The following is a 16,426-nucleotide window of genomic DNA, read 5'->3' on the forward strand; positions in this document are numbered from 1 at the left end:
TAGGAGGAATTCTGTTTTTAGAGCATTTAGTTTCAGGTGGTTACGTGTCAGCCAGCTTTGTGTTTCCAGAAGGACTGAGTTGAGGAACTGAATGTCCTCAGGGGAGGTGATCTTCAGGTATAGTTGAGTATCGAACGCATTCATGTGATAGTGAATGCTGGAGGATTTCGGCATTTCTGTTAGAGGCTCCATGAACAAGTTAAAGAGCGTGGGAGAGAGTGCTGAACCTTGGGGATCCCCCCGCATAACCGGTGCCAGATGGGACAGGGATTGGTTCACCTTGAAGTGTTCGGATCCATTCAGGAGGAACAAAGAGAACCAATTAAGCACAGGCCCAGACAACCCCATCCTGCGTTAAACAAGGTCAATTACCTTATCTTGTTTAAAAGTGTCAAATGCTGACGAGAGGTCAAGAAGGATCAGTAGGCACGACTCATTGTGGTCCAGCATTCTTAACGCATCATCGACAATGTGCGTTAGAGCCGACTCTGTGCTATGGCCCGAGCGGAAACTAGATCGGCATTGGTCCAGGAGTTGGAAATGGTCGATGTGGTTGCAGAGTTGGGCAAGGACACATTCCTCCAGGAGCTTTGCTAAGGAGGGGATGTTTCAGATTGGGCAAAAGTTATGAAGGTCCGTAGGATCAGCAGTAGGTTTCTTTAAAATCGGGGTTACTTGACCTGATTTAAGGCAATGTGGAATAGCACCTTGCCGAAGTGATGCATTGACGATCATAGTCCATAATGTTAGTAAGGAGGATCTAACTTCCAGTAAAAGGTTCAATGGCAGCGGGTCGATGTAGTGGTTGGAAGGTTTCAGAGTCAACAGCGTTTTGCGTATAGCGCATTCATCCAAGGTTTGGAAGAGACTCCAGGATGCATTGTTTTTGGGGAGGTGAGGAAATTCGATTTTCAATCGTGATCGAATCGACCCGCCATTTTGTGCTCCGCCGCCATTTTATGTTGCCCTCACTCAGGCATCACGGCGAACATAGTCTTTTCTGCTTTTTCTGCAGCTTCGTGTCGAAATAAAACTTCTGCCTCTATTTACAAAGCTGATGTTGGCACTGGCCGAGTGCACTAATCCCTGTCTGGTTTTCTTAATCCCTGTCTCAACTATCTATTCTCTTCTAACTTTATCTTATCGTCTGGCCTTCACTGTCTTCTGCTGGTATTCTCTCATTTCACAACTGTCCTCCAAAACACACACATGTATCTTGTCACCTGCGAGTCGGTCACAGACCTGTTAATGAATTAGTTCGTGGGGAGGGGTGACAAACACAGTTGGAGGAGAGGTTCTTCGAGTTACTTGATACTTTGTTTTCAAACCTTTCCTATTGGTTCTGTTCTGTTTTCCAACCTTTCTTATTGGCCCTTTCTATATGTTTTAGGTGTGTTCTTGGTTAATGTATATTTCACATATGACCTATATAAGGTTGTGCGCCACGGAGTGAAGGGGCAGTCTCCTGAGAACATACCGTGTGTACTTCTAGGACAACTGTACTAGCTGCAGCTAATAAAATCTGATCTTTTACGCCGACGGAGTGTCCCCGTGTCTCTGTGTAGCTGAGCAGGAGAACCCAGGAGATTAAGGCGTCCCCTGCGCCACCGGACCCAACAGGTTCTGGTTCTTCAGAGGTGGGGTTGCGATGCGACAATAAAATCCCTACCAGGTGGACAGAGGCAGGTCAGTGGACTGAACGACAGGTGGTCATGGGCAGATCGGAATTCAGTTTCAATCTTACTGGTCTTATCTGTGAAGAAATCTGCAAACTCTTCGCAATTAGGCAGTGTCCCTTGACCCAGAGATGCAGAGTTCGTATGACTATTGGCTTGGGACTTGAGGAGTTCGAACAATTTTTTGGGATGGTTTTTTGCTTGGTCTAGCTGAGTTCTGAAAAAGGTGCCCTTCGAGCATCTGATGTGTTTATTATATATGCTTCTCAGGGATCTTAGGTGGTAAAGATGCTCAAGGGAGGGATAGGACCGCCACAACCTTTCAACAAGTCTTAAGTTTCTTCTTTCTGAATTAAGACTATCACTGGTTTGGAGAGTTTAGAGGAGAAGCTGTAGTGGAGCAACCAAGTCTAGTACCACCACGTCATTTACATCATTCCAATGGATGTTGAAATCTCCCAGGAAGATCTGAGAACCATGGAAGTCTGCATTGGCCGAAATAATGTCCATGATCTGTTCTGTGATGGGAAGGTTGTCGCGAGGGGGATGGTAAAACGTGTGCAGTTTGCAGGAGTGATTGTTGCCACCAGTCACTTCAATGCATAGGTATTCACAAGACAGCAGTAGGTCAGTCTGTAGTACCTTCACTGTAAGATTGCTCCAATGTAAGCATGCAATGCCTCCACCTTGCCCACAGGATCTGTCCAACCTAATGATATCATAGTTGGGAGGTATTTAAAGGTCCAGGAAGGGGGCAGCTGAGTCATTTAGCCAGGTTTCTGTCAACATTACAAGGTCAAGATCCTGCGCCAGGGTGAGATCGTCAATGTCCGCAGTGTGTTTAGCTGCCGAGCTACAATTTAGGAGCACGCAATTGAGACTAATGATGGCATCTGTTGGAGCAGGTAGCATGGTGATGACTCGCGTGAGATTGTTCTCATCTAAGGTTCTGGTGTTAGGCTTAGGTTCCCTGAAGGGATCCGTGGGGATGTATTCAATTTGTTGCAAGTTTGTATGGTGGGGCGATGTGCTGGAACATAAGAATGTAGGAGAGAATGGATATCCGTATCAGACAGAGAGGTTCTACATCTGGAGGGCCGAGCAGGGTAGTTACGGAGCGGAGGCCCACCTATGAGGTATGTGAGAGACATGAGACGGGGACCTCAGAGTGTCGGGGGGGATGGAGCCCGGAACACCTGCAATTGTGGCGCGAGCGGAGATGGTGGTTTTTCGTGGTGGCACAGCTTGGTCTGGAGTTAGCAGACAAAGCCTCAGTGATAAGTAGTAGACTACGGACCACTGTCTTGAGATGTTGTAGGCAGAGTGTTATCTCGCTCAGGCGGCCTTCCAGTGAGGTGTGTGGAAGGGATTGGGAGGCTAGGTCCTGGGGACCCTGGAGCTGGAGAGAGCTAGTGAAGTCGGGGGAAAGTAGGGCGGGTGGGGACTGAATGTGCCCAGTGGGAAGAGATTCTGGGCAGTGGAGCTGCACGCTCCGAATGGGTATGATAGGGGAGGAGCTAGTGAGGTCAGGGGAAAGTATGGCGGTAGACGACTGAGTGTGCCCCAAGGGGAAGGATTCTGGGAAATGGCACTGCAAGCTCTGAAGGATGGGTGGGATAGGGGAGGAGGGGACTAATGCATAGAGACCCCTGGAGGCCGGTGGGAGCCCGAAGGGATTGTGTGTTGGTCTGGAGGAAGGTGTCTTGGGGAGAATCCGGGCAGTGCTGTACGCAGTGAGGCTAGGGTGTTAGCACTAGCTAACAGTACGGGGGAGTGGGAGGATTAGCGAGATGACTGTGCTGGCACAACTCGTTCATTGCGTGCATTGCAAGGGAATTGTTATTAAGAGTTAGGGTAGGTAGAAGGGGGCCCTTCGAAGCAGATGTGGGATCAGCGGGTGGTGGTGGTGAGTAAGGGGAAAGAGTTTGCAAGGGCTGGGGGACCGCTGGGGGTCCCGCCCTTGCACTGAGGGCAGAATTGACATTAGCCACTATATTCAAGATGGTGCGGAAAAATGTGTCAAATAACATTAGATTGCGTTCTGAGGCTTGTATAAGGATGGTTCCATTTTTGTAGAGGGAGATGGTGGCTTCAGCTCTGTAATCCGAGGACGGCGCAACTATCAATATAAGATCATGTGGCTTTTTCAGGGAAGAGGAGATCTTGAGCAGAGAGTGTATGGCCTTCCACCATTGAGCATGAGGTTTAGTGTAGAAGATGAGGTCATTTATGGTAGCACCCTTTCTGATAGAGAAGTAGGGGTCTGAGATGAGGGTTTCCGGATGTGTTTGAAGTAGTCAATGTTTGAAGTTTTTTGCAGCATTTTTAGATAGGTTCGTGGGATATCTGATTCGGAAAGCATTGTGGCTAGTCGGTTCCAGGTTTGGAGAGAAGAGGTTCGCAGGTTTAGGCTCCATATTAGCAAGCGTCATGTCAGCACACTTAGGAGGTGTGGGTAAGAAAGTGTCAGGGCAGAGTTCAGCCCTAAACATAGGAGGTGTAGGTAGTCCAAGCGTCACGGGCATGGGTCGTACGGGGACGTGACGAAGGAGTTCAACGTGAAAGCAGACGTGGAAATGAATCTCTATTGCTAGCGACGCTCCTCGGGTTCCTTAGGGTCGACTAGTCTCACGATGGCCAGATTAACTAGGGTTAGGAGACCAGGGGTTGGATCATGATGACTAGAAGGCAATTCCTAGAATGGCATTATCTCTTTATATGGGAGGCAAACCAGGCAAGCCGTTCATGAACAACCATAGGAGATAAACAGCGCACAATATGTGGTATTGGGCTGAATACAGCAGGGCCAGGTGAGGGAATTTATGAAGAATGAGTGACCCACCCCAAGATGGCCACCTTAGGTGAGTGTGGGAATAAAGGTAGAATTCATACCCATTCCAAGATGGCCGCCATAGGTTGGGAGTCGGGCAGGCCCCTTTCTATTTCCATGCCCTGCAGAGCATTGAGCCCAGGGAAGGGAGCGCCATCTTCAGATCCGAAGGTAGGGGGACGAAGTTGCAGCCAAACAACAGCTACATCAGGCCACAGACAAAAACAAAATGGGCGGTCAAGAATGTACAATAACAGCCCAAAAAGAGTCCCCAAACAGGCCAGGCTCGCTTGGTAGCCACAAGTCAGCCATAAGTAGAATCCAGAAGAGCCGGCAGCACTTGAGGGCAGGCCAGAACCGTCGCAACTCGCTCTGAAGTGTCTCGCTGAGTTGGCAGCCCCCACGCCCAAGACTCCTCATACAATCGGGGCAATGAGGGCACAAAGAGGCGGCATCGGGGGTTGGGGGGAGCAACCCCAGACCCTAGGAAATCAATTTCAGAGAGCAAGAGCGCACATCACCAACAGTCATCAGTCATCGACGGCCCTATGAGGGCCTCCGTACCTCGCAGCATTAGGCATCATATTTGAAAGAAAAGCGGCGGGACTCTCCAAGCTCAAGACACTCGTTCACTCACCTGGGTTCTTAAATTAAATTAAACCCGAAAAGTATAGTAACTACATGTATAGTGTAGCAATTTGAAGACCACATAGAAAATGTACAAATGTCACATACAATCTACAATAAGCAGACAAATCAATGAATGTGTGGTGTGTCCCAAGGTGAAAAAAACACATAGAAGTGACCAGGCGAAAATGTTATGTACAGGCAACAGCTTTCATTATGTGTTTATAAATGCACATAAATGAAAATGGCAAATTCTATAAAGCCAGTGATAATTAGTGTGCTTTTGGGTTGACTAGTGGGCAGCAGCACTCATTGTGCCAACCACTAAAAGTAGCCTTTTACAATATGTCTTGTGGTGCAGTTTTAACCTGCCAACCGACCTGGAAAATAAACCTTTGGGGATGCCTAAACCTTCCCTTTGAATACATATAAGCCACCAAGCAGAAATATCATGTTTGGACTCATATGAATTATAATCTAAAGTCCTCTTTAATGGAAAATTTAGATTTTAGATTACAATTTTGAAAATTACACTTTTAGAAGTGTCACTTTCCTGCCCTAAACTCTCTGAGGCCTGAGAGTTTTGAGCTACCTAATCCTGTTAATTGCTCACCCATTAAGAACCCATATTGGGCCCAGACACTGATCAATAGGGGACGATGTGTGGGCAGGGTGAGCCATCCTGCCAGGATGGTTGGGGACGGAGCTGTTCCCTGCCCATCCCACATTTCAAAGTGCTTGCCTCTAGCACACACAAAGAAACCTAGCACTGGTTATTGGAGCCCCTAGACTTCTTTGAGCCTGTGCAGGTGAATAAAGGGGAAGGAAGGAACTTTGCAGAACCAAATGTGTGGGGTGGACTAGAAGTATCTCCCACCTCAAAGAGTGGCATCAAGTATAAGTATTGAGCCACTCATCAGTACACTTCTGTAAATGTGGACATTATAGAAGAAGGACTGCCTTGTTTCCCATAGGCTTGCCCTAGTTTTTGAGGACTGCCTTCTTCCCAAGAGGACTGCCCTACTGCTACCAGAGGACTGCCCTGCTGCTTGAGGCCTGCCTTGCTCTTCATAGGATTGCCCTGCTGCTTGAGGCCTGCCCTGCTCTCTTTGAAGGAATACTAAACCTACTCCCTTCACCTAAGACTAGCCAGAGTGACTCCAAGGGTCAGTTGACTGACTGATCTCCTGTTCTGAGCTACAGGGACACAAAAAGCTCCAGAGACCACTCTGCAACTGCCCAGCTGACCTGCTGCAACTGGACCTGTCTGAGCCCTGCTGGCCTCTACTAGAGTGTGTTCCTGACCCCCACGAGGTGCCTCCCCAGGTCATGGACACTTTGCTGGCATCAGTGAAGCTCCTCCTGTGAGAAATCCTGAAGTTTTGGTCTCTTCACAACGGTGAACGGACCTGTTTGTGCTGAGACTCTGCTGTCTGCCTGAGCGAAGCTTTGGTGAACTAGGCTCTTTGCAATACAGTGACTACCAGCAATGACCGACATCTCGAGATCTGCACTTTGCACAACAGTGACAGCCCATGGTAACTGCCAACACATAGCTCTAGGAACGACCATCTGCAACGTCCAACCAGCTCTTCACACTACAGTGATGACAGCGGGCACCGCTTGGCCTGCCCTTCGCACTATAGTGACGACCATTTGTGATGCTCACCCTGCACCCTGAAGCCTCCTCTATCATAAACTGGACTCTTCACTCCAGACATTTAATAGGTAACTTTTTCAGTGGAACTAACCTAGTCCCAGTATCTAGCCAATGCTCCATCATGGTCTTCCTGAACTTGGAACTTTCCCCCAGTCTAGCACGACCAGATGACCGCTAGTGGCACTTTGTGCTTTTATGTGCTGTACTTACCTAAATCTTTTGAAATTGCATATCTCCTGTTCTACTGGTTGGATCTTTATTGTGTTGGTGTCATTTTATTTATTAATATTTATCCTATTTTTCTAAATTGGTTTTAGATTTTTCTCATGTGTTTTTACTTTATTAATGTTTGCATTCTATGTAAATGCTTTACACAGTACCTTTAAGTTATGCCTGATTGCTTTTGTGCCAAGATACCAGATAGTTAAACACAAGTTAATTTAGTGACTTTTGTGGTTCACTCTGACAGGGATTGTTGTTGTTGCTTGAGTAAGGTTTCCACCCCACATAAACCAAGATGGCAATTTCTCCCAGCAGCTATATGTCCACCCATTTAACTTGAGTGGGCTGACATATACCCAAACTTATGACCGCTCTTACTCCATCAGGCTGTTGGAGAAGTTTGACAATGGCCAAAATGGAGTAGTCTCCACAGTAATCAAACTATGGCCTGCCCACATTTAAATTGGGGGGTGGACGACAGACTTAGCAGGGAGAGTTCCTTCTCGCCAAGATAGAAATCTGTCTCTCAGTCCTTGTTTTAACAAGGCTGAGGGCACATGTAGCTGATGCCCCAGGTAGTAAAAAAGATAATCTCCAAATTTTCCAGTTAAAAATGTTAACACTAGTTAGTCGACTGTGCTTAGTTAGTAGATCAAACTATGAACTTCCAGGAGATTTTCAAGGAGCCCAATTGCATTCTTCAAAACTGCGAGAGGAATATCTGTCACTTTTTTGCGCTTCCCAGTTTACTATTTTGGCCCAATATTTTTCCATAGTATTCCATGAACTACTCCTGTTCCTTCTACTGCATTGTTGTGATTTCATTGAAGACAGCATTATTTGTTTATCGCAGACAGCACTGTAACAATAGTCGACGTACACTACTTAGAATGAGCTATCGGCCTGTCCCTTGTTCATGTTTGGATGGCGTTCTTGTCTGTTTCAACCCTTTGCTCCTGATTTGATGGCTTTGCTGATAATTACTTTGTTTGTCGGGCACTTTAGAAATTTTGGTTTCACCCTCATTTTTTATTAGTTCAGTGTATCCTTCGATTTCTGATGTCAGGGAACTACTTTTTCTATTCTTTTTTAAAAGAAATAATCATTTATGGCAGTAGTCTATGGGAGGGTATGTCATGCTCCTTTCTTTTTCCATCTTTCTCTGTTTTATTCCTCAAATGTACAAGCCAATTGTATGCTTGCACTCCTAGAAAGAGAACCTCTTAATCTCTTTTTCCCACCCCACAATGTCTTGGTATTCACTCCGTAACTCCACTCACCCAACACCGAGCATTGGTGTAGACCAGTGGCTCCCCCTCTCTCTTCATCCCCCTTTGTCTCTATCCACCCCACCACCATAACCTCTCTGCCACCAGTGGCTTTGCCAACGTGCTTATGAAATTGAACTGGCACTGATAAAAAACAATAGTCATGGTGGGCTATCTTTTTTAATGATATTTTCTATAGTTCCAAGATGTCCCTCACACCGACAATAAATGTCACGCAAGTGCACTTCGAAGTATAGAAAATAATGTTCAGGTATAATAAAATTAAAAAATGTTATACTTCTGAGATGGCCACCATATTGTGTGTGGACTCAGCAAAGCACCATTCACGAACTATGGTGTTTATTTACAAGCTCCTTGCACCACAGTACGTCCCCTTTTGCCATATTAAAAGTGACACACCAGCGAAAAGGGCTTGTAAATAAGCCCCTGAATTTTCTGTATTTCGAAGATGGTGCTTCCATGATAGCCACCACTTTGCCTCAACCTGCAACATGATTGTCATCTGGGACTAATAGACGACACACTTCCAAGATGGCTGACCATTACTTTTGGCTTTGCATTGGCTGGCACAATTTAACAAGCATTAGGAATAAATGATGACAGCAAACACCGCATTGGAAAATCAAGGCAAGTTTTTCCTGCTGGTTCCAATGTAATTTCAAATTAGTTCTGTGCAATGCCTTTCAATACCAGCAGTAGTGCAGCCGAGCTTTATGAAAAAGTAATTAGACCCAATGAGGAACAGCTTGAAATTCGAAACTACAGGTTTCTGTGAAGATACAAATAGTCAGTAATTTAATCAAATACACATTTCAGCTCAAATAATTTCTAATATACAGTAAATACAGTTTGTAATAGTTCTATTCTGGAGTAAATTTTTAATCATCATGTTACAAAGCCCCAGTGGGGCAACTGAACTCTTTGTGAGCAGGTATTATTGGACTGATAAAGGATTTGTTGACTCCGCCTGCTCCACCAACATTCGTTTTTGTGTTAAATTCTCAGAAGAACTGTGTACACAAAATGTTGCCTTACTTTCAGGGTGACCACCAGTGCTTAATTATTGTGCAATTTAGGCACCTGCACTTATTTTTGGGAAATAGAACCTACTTTTTGATCATCAGACTAGGAACCAAAAAATGGGGGTGTAAGTCAGAAAATTGAGAAAAAGTGAGTGAAGCCAATGTAGGAAATCAGTATCAAACAGGGAAAGCAAGGAAGGAAAAGAAACTATGGGGCATATCAGCAACAGACGGCGATAAATATCGCAAAGCGCGCTTAGCGCTTTTATATTTATCGCTGCCTATCGCTGTAATTTATCGCCTGGATAACGCGTTATTAACAACGCGTTACTCCAGGGCGATAAATGTTACATCAAAAGTGGCGTTATGCGGGAATATCGCTGGTAAACCAGCGATATTCCCGCATCGATAGAAGAAACCTTGATGATAGGGAGATGTGGATTCAGCCACTGAATCCACCTCCCATGCCATAGATAGGGTAGTCATGTAAATTAGCAGACGTAAAATACCGGCGATAACAGTGGTTAACGCTGTATTTTACATCGCTAAGGGTGTCCTGGGCCGTATTGTAAATACGGAGTAGGGCAGTTAGAGATCATTTTCCCTTAGTTTTTGCAGGGAACGCCTACTTTGCATCTCATTAGAGATGCAAAGTGAGGCGTGAACTAAACAGGAGCTGATTCAAGGAAACACGCGATAGCGTGTCCTTGTAAATAATGCGATAAAATTATCGCCGCTTTTCGGCCGAAAACGGCCGCAAAAGCGGCGATAATTTTTTATCGCCTCGTTGTTAATATGCCCCCAGGTGTGTGAGAAGTATAGGTTGCTGGAAGAAAGGGGCACAAGAGTGAATTAAAACTAAGCTGCCTTATACTAGGAAGAGCATTGAAGAGCGCTGAGATGAAAAACTTTGGACCAGTGTACTTATATTTTTTTTAACAAAACTACTGGCTACCAGTAGAGTACCCGCTGAAGCATCTTGTATCAATGTTTAATGTATTCTTGTATTCAGTTTTTTCACTCAGCAAAGTAATTTCATTGTATCATTGCCTGCTATTCTCTGTGTGATATTTAGTTGTTTAACCACCTCAAAATGCTTCCAGGCTTAGTAAATCAGAGATAATAAAAAATTATTGATTAACAGCCTCTATAATACCCTAGTGAGATATTCTCATCTGTAAAAACACTCCACAACTGCCTACACTGTTGGCCTGATTGTCATTTGCTGAGACAACATATATTTACAGAACAGGACAGTGGATTAATAGGGAGTCCTAGTAGTATATTTGATCATGATACAGTTCCATGTCTTCCTTTTTCCTCTTGCACCAGGGTTTCCACCTCCCTCATGAAGCGCAAGCACAGCTCCTCTTGCCATGGTAGCGCCACACATTGCACAGCCACAGGGAGTCCAACCGCTCCCGTCACAGCCTGAAGCAAAAACACAAACATAGGGAGAAAAGGCAGTAAAAATAATTATCACCATGAAAACACTCTTACACCTCAGTGATAAAGTCTATTTCCATTGAAAATTGTGCATCATGGTAACATTTGAGCATGTATAGAAGTTTAAGTTTAAAATAATGATGCTAAATAGTTCATGTAGGGAGCAAAATACTGGTATATAAGGTTATCTGTTTTAAATAAAGTAAACTTGCTGGTAACCCTTTAGGTAAACCAAACACCTGTGTAGTCCTAACTATCCATGTTTAAAGCACTTCTCCAGCTTTAATACTAATGTGTTTAAGTGTGTGTCTGACTGACGGTGACGTAAGCTCCTTCGCTCGTATGGGGTTTATGTAACTTTCAAAGAGAAGCGCAAACTTGTAATCCTGAATTGCCACTTGGAGGGACATCCTTTCCTCTTTCACAAATTCTGTTCTCATTGTTATGTTGAATTATACAGGTTTGTAGAGTGCACTATCACCTGGTAGGGTGTGGGCGATGAGCAGAGGTAAGTCTAGCCAAACCTGGGCCCTAGTGGGACTACTGGAAAACACAGTTCTCCAGCTTCTTGGAAGTGAGAAGGAGGCTCTTCAGTGTACCGGCAGGCCACTCTTTAGAAGCTATGCAGGAGAAGGCTTGATTGCCGGATCTGATTTTCCATATGCATAGGATATGTGCAATCTGAAGTCCGGACAAGCGCAGGTGTCAGGAAGGTTTGTGAAAGCACATGCGATTATTGAGGTATGCTGGCTCAGTTTATGTAGTGTGGGTGGGAAGGTTGAATTGTATTCATTTGTGTAGGGGAGTCAGTGGAGCTCTTTAAGGAGTGGTGTAATGTGAGTGGTATGATGTGAGTGAAGTGTGGAAGGCTGCCAAGTCCTGAAAGGTCTGCAGCCTTCTGTTGCGTTTTTTTGTTGATTCCAGTATAGAAGGTGTTCCTGTAGTCCTGCTTGCTTGTGACTAGGGTGTATGTGGCAGTTTTTCGGGTGCGGATCAGGAGCCATTTGAAAATCTTTCTCAGCATCTTCAGGGTATAGATGCATGAGGCGGTGAGGCTGTTGAGTTGGGCGGTCATGTTGAGTTTGCTGTTGATGACCATCTTGAGGTTCTTGGTGTGGATGGGTATCAGTCCTACCTCTGTTGGTGACCAGGTGGAGTCCCACGGTGAAGTGCTCTTCCTAAAGATCATTATTTCAGTCTTGTCAGTATTCAGCTTTACACAGCTGGTCTTCATCCATGCAAGCATTGAACTTGATCTAGGTACTGGGCGTCTCGTCCATGAGGAGAGAGAATAAGTTGCATTTCATCAGCATAGGAGAGGACGTTGATGTTGTGAAAGTGAAGTATGCTGGCTAGAGGGATCATGTATATGTTGAAGAGGGTCGGGCCTAGAGAGTATCCTAGCAGAACTCCGCTGTTGAGGTCACCGGCATCTGAGGTGTACGGTGCTAGGCTGACTGACTGGGTCCTTCCAGTTAGGAAGGAGCAGATCCATCAAAGTGTGTGCCTTTGCATTCTGATGTCTTGTAGGTGTTGTTTGAGGATGGGGTGGGTGGGGTGGGATACTGTGTCAAATGCTGCAAAGAGGTCCAGGAGGATTAAGGCTGCCTCCTCTCTTGCATCCAGAGTCATGTGGAAGTCATCGATCGTGGTGATGAGGAACGTTTCCATGCTGTGGTTGTGTCTGAAAATAGACTGAGTGGTCTAGAGGAGTTGGCGGTCATTGAGTTATCCAGGGATGCTGATTTTCTCATCCATTCAACGTATTACTTAACGTCATCTCGAGCATTATATTCCTCTTCCATTTTCACACCCTTCTACTATCCCACCAAATGCTAATGATTAATTTCTGGACAATTCTGCATGTCTCACTCCATGCGCCTCTTTGTCTATTTTGCTCTTCTTAAAAAGACCTTTACATACTAATTGATAAAATGATCATAAACTATAACTGGAAAATCATGTGTTTTTTAATGGATATATTGAAACGTAATTAGGTCTTCTCATGATTTCCAACAGTTTCTGTCATATATAATGATATGCACCTTGAATACGTATATGTCACATTCCCATAGGCAGGGTAAACTACAGAAATCACCCTGAATAATTCTAAAACTTATAGAATATCCTTGGCACATAATTGGCATTTATGGTAATTGTATAAATCCTTTTGCTATGTTGAAACATTACTTGCACAAATTCTCCCTTGGCTAATGTTATTATATAATACAAACATGTCACATCACTGTATATTCAAATAAAGGTGAAGTATTCAATGAATGGAGGATTTATTGGTGGATAGCACAATGTTTTTAAATTTATGACAATAATATTTAATCATTGCTTTTTCGAGGCATGATGTAACATGACGCACTTGTCCAGTTGGGAAAAATTGAAATACTGAATGTAACTGCTGGAGTTTTACACATCTGCAGTAGAGGGTTCATTTGTAAAGCAGATGAATTGTATTTTACGAGATTTTATGTATGTTTTATAAACCTTTTGTCTACCAAAGGAACTTGTATGGCAATTTGATACATAAGACATTTTTACATTCACACATTTTTTTTTTTAACATAAAAACACGAAAGATGCCAGTAAAAAAACGTTAAATAACAATACTTATATACCCATAAAAAATCATGGTGGGCTCTAAAATACAAAAGCGAAACGAAAATCGTTAACCACAGCAGCAATTTCCTTGGTGGATCAATCGATTTACATGCCCCATGAGCCCATTTACACTAATACTTTCTGGAATCTGGATTACTATTTCCATGCAAGTATAAAACATAGGAAGATAGTAACTTGTGAGCCAAATGCATATTACACATTGATTTCTGGTAAAATCTCCTCTGGTCCATCAATCGTAGATAGATACATAGCCAATGTATGATCGATTCTTGTCTGGAGCCGCAAAACAACAATAATTCAAATGACCAAAAAAGGACTGGAAGTCTGGCAAATAGTATTTTATTGTAATGTAAGTGCAATCTTAGAAATGGTTTTCCTGCTGTAGGTTTAAGATATGTCACTACATTCATTTGTGGCCTTGAGGTGCACATGGGTGACAGTGATTGCCAAGGAGTTGTGGAATTTGCCCTTTCCAAGTTATCTGTAAACCTACATTCTTTTGTCAGTAATTGTAACAATCTTTTCAACTCTGCCCCTCCCCATGTGGATGTGTCGTCCTAAATACCTTACTTCCAATAATCCTTTAAAAGTTTCCCCACTCTGCCTTAACTGTCTTCATCCTGTAATGTTGATCAAATTCTTACTATTTTTGTCAGCATTACGCAAACTATGAAAATAGCGCAGATTCTTATTACAACTTCACAACTGCAGATATGAAAATGATTCTCAGTTCTCTACATTCAATCTTGTTTATCTCAGGATTGTTTTCACCATCTTAAGGAATTGAGCAGAATCTCAAAGTTAACGATTTAATGTTTGCTCATGAACACTTTCAATCCCGGACAAAAAAAAAGACCTCAGAGTTGGACTAAAATAGCTGTGCTCCCTACCTAGCACTCCTGCATTATCCCCTCCTTGGCTGCAACTGGCTGTCTGAACAATCTGAAGTTAATTTAACCCCAAAATAATTATACTCTAAGGGGCAGATTTTCAAAAACATACATGCAACGCAGAGCAGCACCCAAAGAGGCTGTGCTGTGTTGCATGACAGGGAGGGAGCAGGAGAGTGCTGTCTCTAGAGAGATATGGCTCTCTCCTCCCCTTTCCCTAGCGCCGGCGCTGATTTCAGCTGCTGAGCGCCACGCACACACCTTAGCACCATAGCGGTAGGCTGTGTACGTGAGTCTAACACAGGTTTTGTACAGGAAGGTTACTCTTCCTGTACAAAATAACATGCCTATGCATGTTTTAAAGCTTTTCCCATTGTGTACGGGTGCTGCACAGTGCAGCACGCATGTAAAGTGGAAAAGAAAGGAGAAATAATAACGTTTCTCCTGTTAGCGCCTCCTTTGAAGTGGCGTTAACTTTTAGCGCTATGTGGGCACACAGGGGACTCATAAAGCATGTTTATCTATGGAATCTAATTTGATGAACAAAGTAAATAGATTCATGCCTTGAAAGTTATAATAAGGTTATATGGGTCTCTGTAACCGGAGCTTTGGCCTCCACTCACTTTAATCCTACCACACTTTAAAACAAAAGCCTTATGAGTTGAAGATGCTTGCTTGAAAAATGTTGGCTACTGACCTTTTTTATCAGGTTATCCCAGTGATCATTGTAGTGCCCCTCGTAGTGCGTCAGCTTCTCCTCGTCCTGCTCCGTAACTGTAGTAACTGGCACCACCCCAGCAGGGAAGTTGAGAATATTGTACAGGTAAGTGTAGGTTCCAGTAGCTGCAAATAGTGCCCAATGTAAAAAATGTATATTATGTTGGGCCATAATTGTATCTATTTACTTGAAAGCTGTACTGTTAATGGGCCACAGACCTAATAGCATAAAGGAAATGTAAGGTAAACAATGCATACAAGTAATGCATGCACAAGAAAAAGTATGATTATTTCATTCCAAGGTAACATTTTAGCCAGAAAATACAGTTAGCAGCACAATATTCAACGATGTACCTAATGGCCAATGTAAATGAGCAGGAGGTACATTATTGTGTGACCTCATACAAATGATGTCGAAGATATCATGGCAAGATGTCTATTCAACTAGAGAAACAAAATAACTCATGTCACAGGCCTGCTACTACTGAAAAACCAGTTTTGGTCCCCAATGATGTGTGCCCGTGCCCATTACCTGTAACCACATGCACAAATAAGCACTTGTGTTTCCTCTGTTTCTCTTGGGAGCATTGTAGTAGCCAAGCTGTATATCAGAATATCAAAAACAATACTGTGATACTAAAATATTATGCCAAAAATATAATATACAAAAATATTGAGTTTTGTATGAAAACTGACTAAAATATTAAGTCAACAATCTTATGGTACAGAAAATATTCAAAAAAGACAAGTATATTGAAATATTCATATCTATCTATCTATCTATCTATCTATCTATCTATCTATCTATCTATCTATCTATCTATCTATCTATCTATCTATCTATCTATCTATCTATCTATCTATCTATCTATCTATCTATCTATCTATCTATCTATCTATCTATCTATCTGTCTGTCTGTCTGTCTATCTATCTATCTATCTATCTGTCTGTCTGTCTGTCTGTCTGTCTGTCTGTCTGTCTGTCTGTCTATCTATCTATCTATTCTATCCATCTATCTATTCTATCTATCTTTATATCTATACACACACATATATACCATTAAAAGTAAATAATTTATAACATGAAAATACACTATAAAATGATTAAAAATCCACATCAGCTAGTCCCCGGGTCAAGGTGCCGGTGAAGCAGCTGACTTTTGTCAGGGAAAGCTCTGAGAGGGGGACATTTGAATTTCTCACCAAGAGAATGTACCTCGCTGGCCGGATACGTTTCACACTTTGGCCTGGCGAAGGTTTCTACCTTTGGACAAAGTAATTTTTTAGAGCTTGTTCCTTTCAAGTCTGCAAGCTGTAGAGGAAGAGTGCTCCATAATGCTAGATGTCAGGAGGACCACTGAAGAGAGGGGGAGAAGCCTGAATCGTTGGGCCAGCTGCAACACATCTTCGTTG

General features: G+C 43.4%; 1 protein-coding gene across 2 annotated transcripts in view; it reads right to left on the minus strand.

Moving 5' to 3' along the window:
* Positions 1 to 9,064: 9,064 nt before the first annotated feature.
* The window catches only part of LOC146835072 (vitamin D3 hydroxylase-associated protein-like), a 266,006-nt gene continuing 258,644 nt past the window's right edge, over positions 9,065 to 16,426 (minus strand). The window contains exons 14-16 of one of the 2 annotated variants that reach the window (XR_014960683.1): positions 14,994 to 15,139; positions 10,110 to 10,757; positions 9,065 to 10,062 (exon numbers count right to left, since the gene is read on the minus strand). Coding sequence is in view for 1 of the 2 variants with exons in the window: in XM_085602737.1 (XP_085458863.1) it covers positions 10,617 to 10,757; positions 14,994 to 15,139 (287 nt within the window). In the remaining variant the exon portion in view is untranslated. Of the gene's footprint in view, positions 10,758 to 14,993; positions 15,140 to 16,426 lie in introns of both variants that reach the window. The other variant, XM_085602737.1, reaches the window with a different exon arrangement.

Source organism: Triturus cristatus, chromosome 4_2 (genome assembly GCF_964204655.1).
Source record: "Triturus cristatus chromosome 4_2, aTriCri1.1, whole genome shotgun sequence".
Lineage (NCBI taxonomy): Eukaryota > Metazoa > Chordata > Amphibia > Caudata > Salamandridae > Triturus > Triturus cristatus.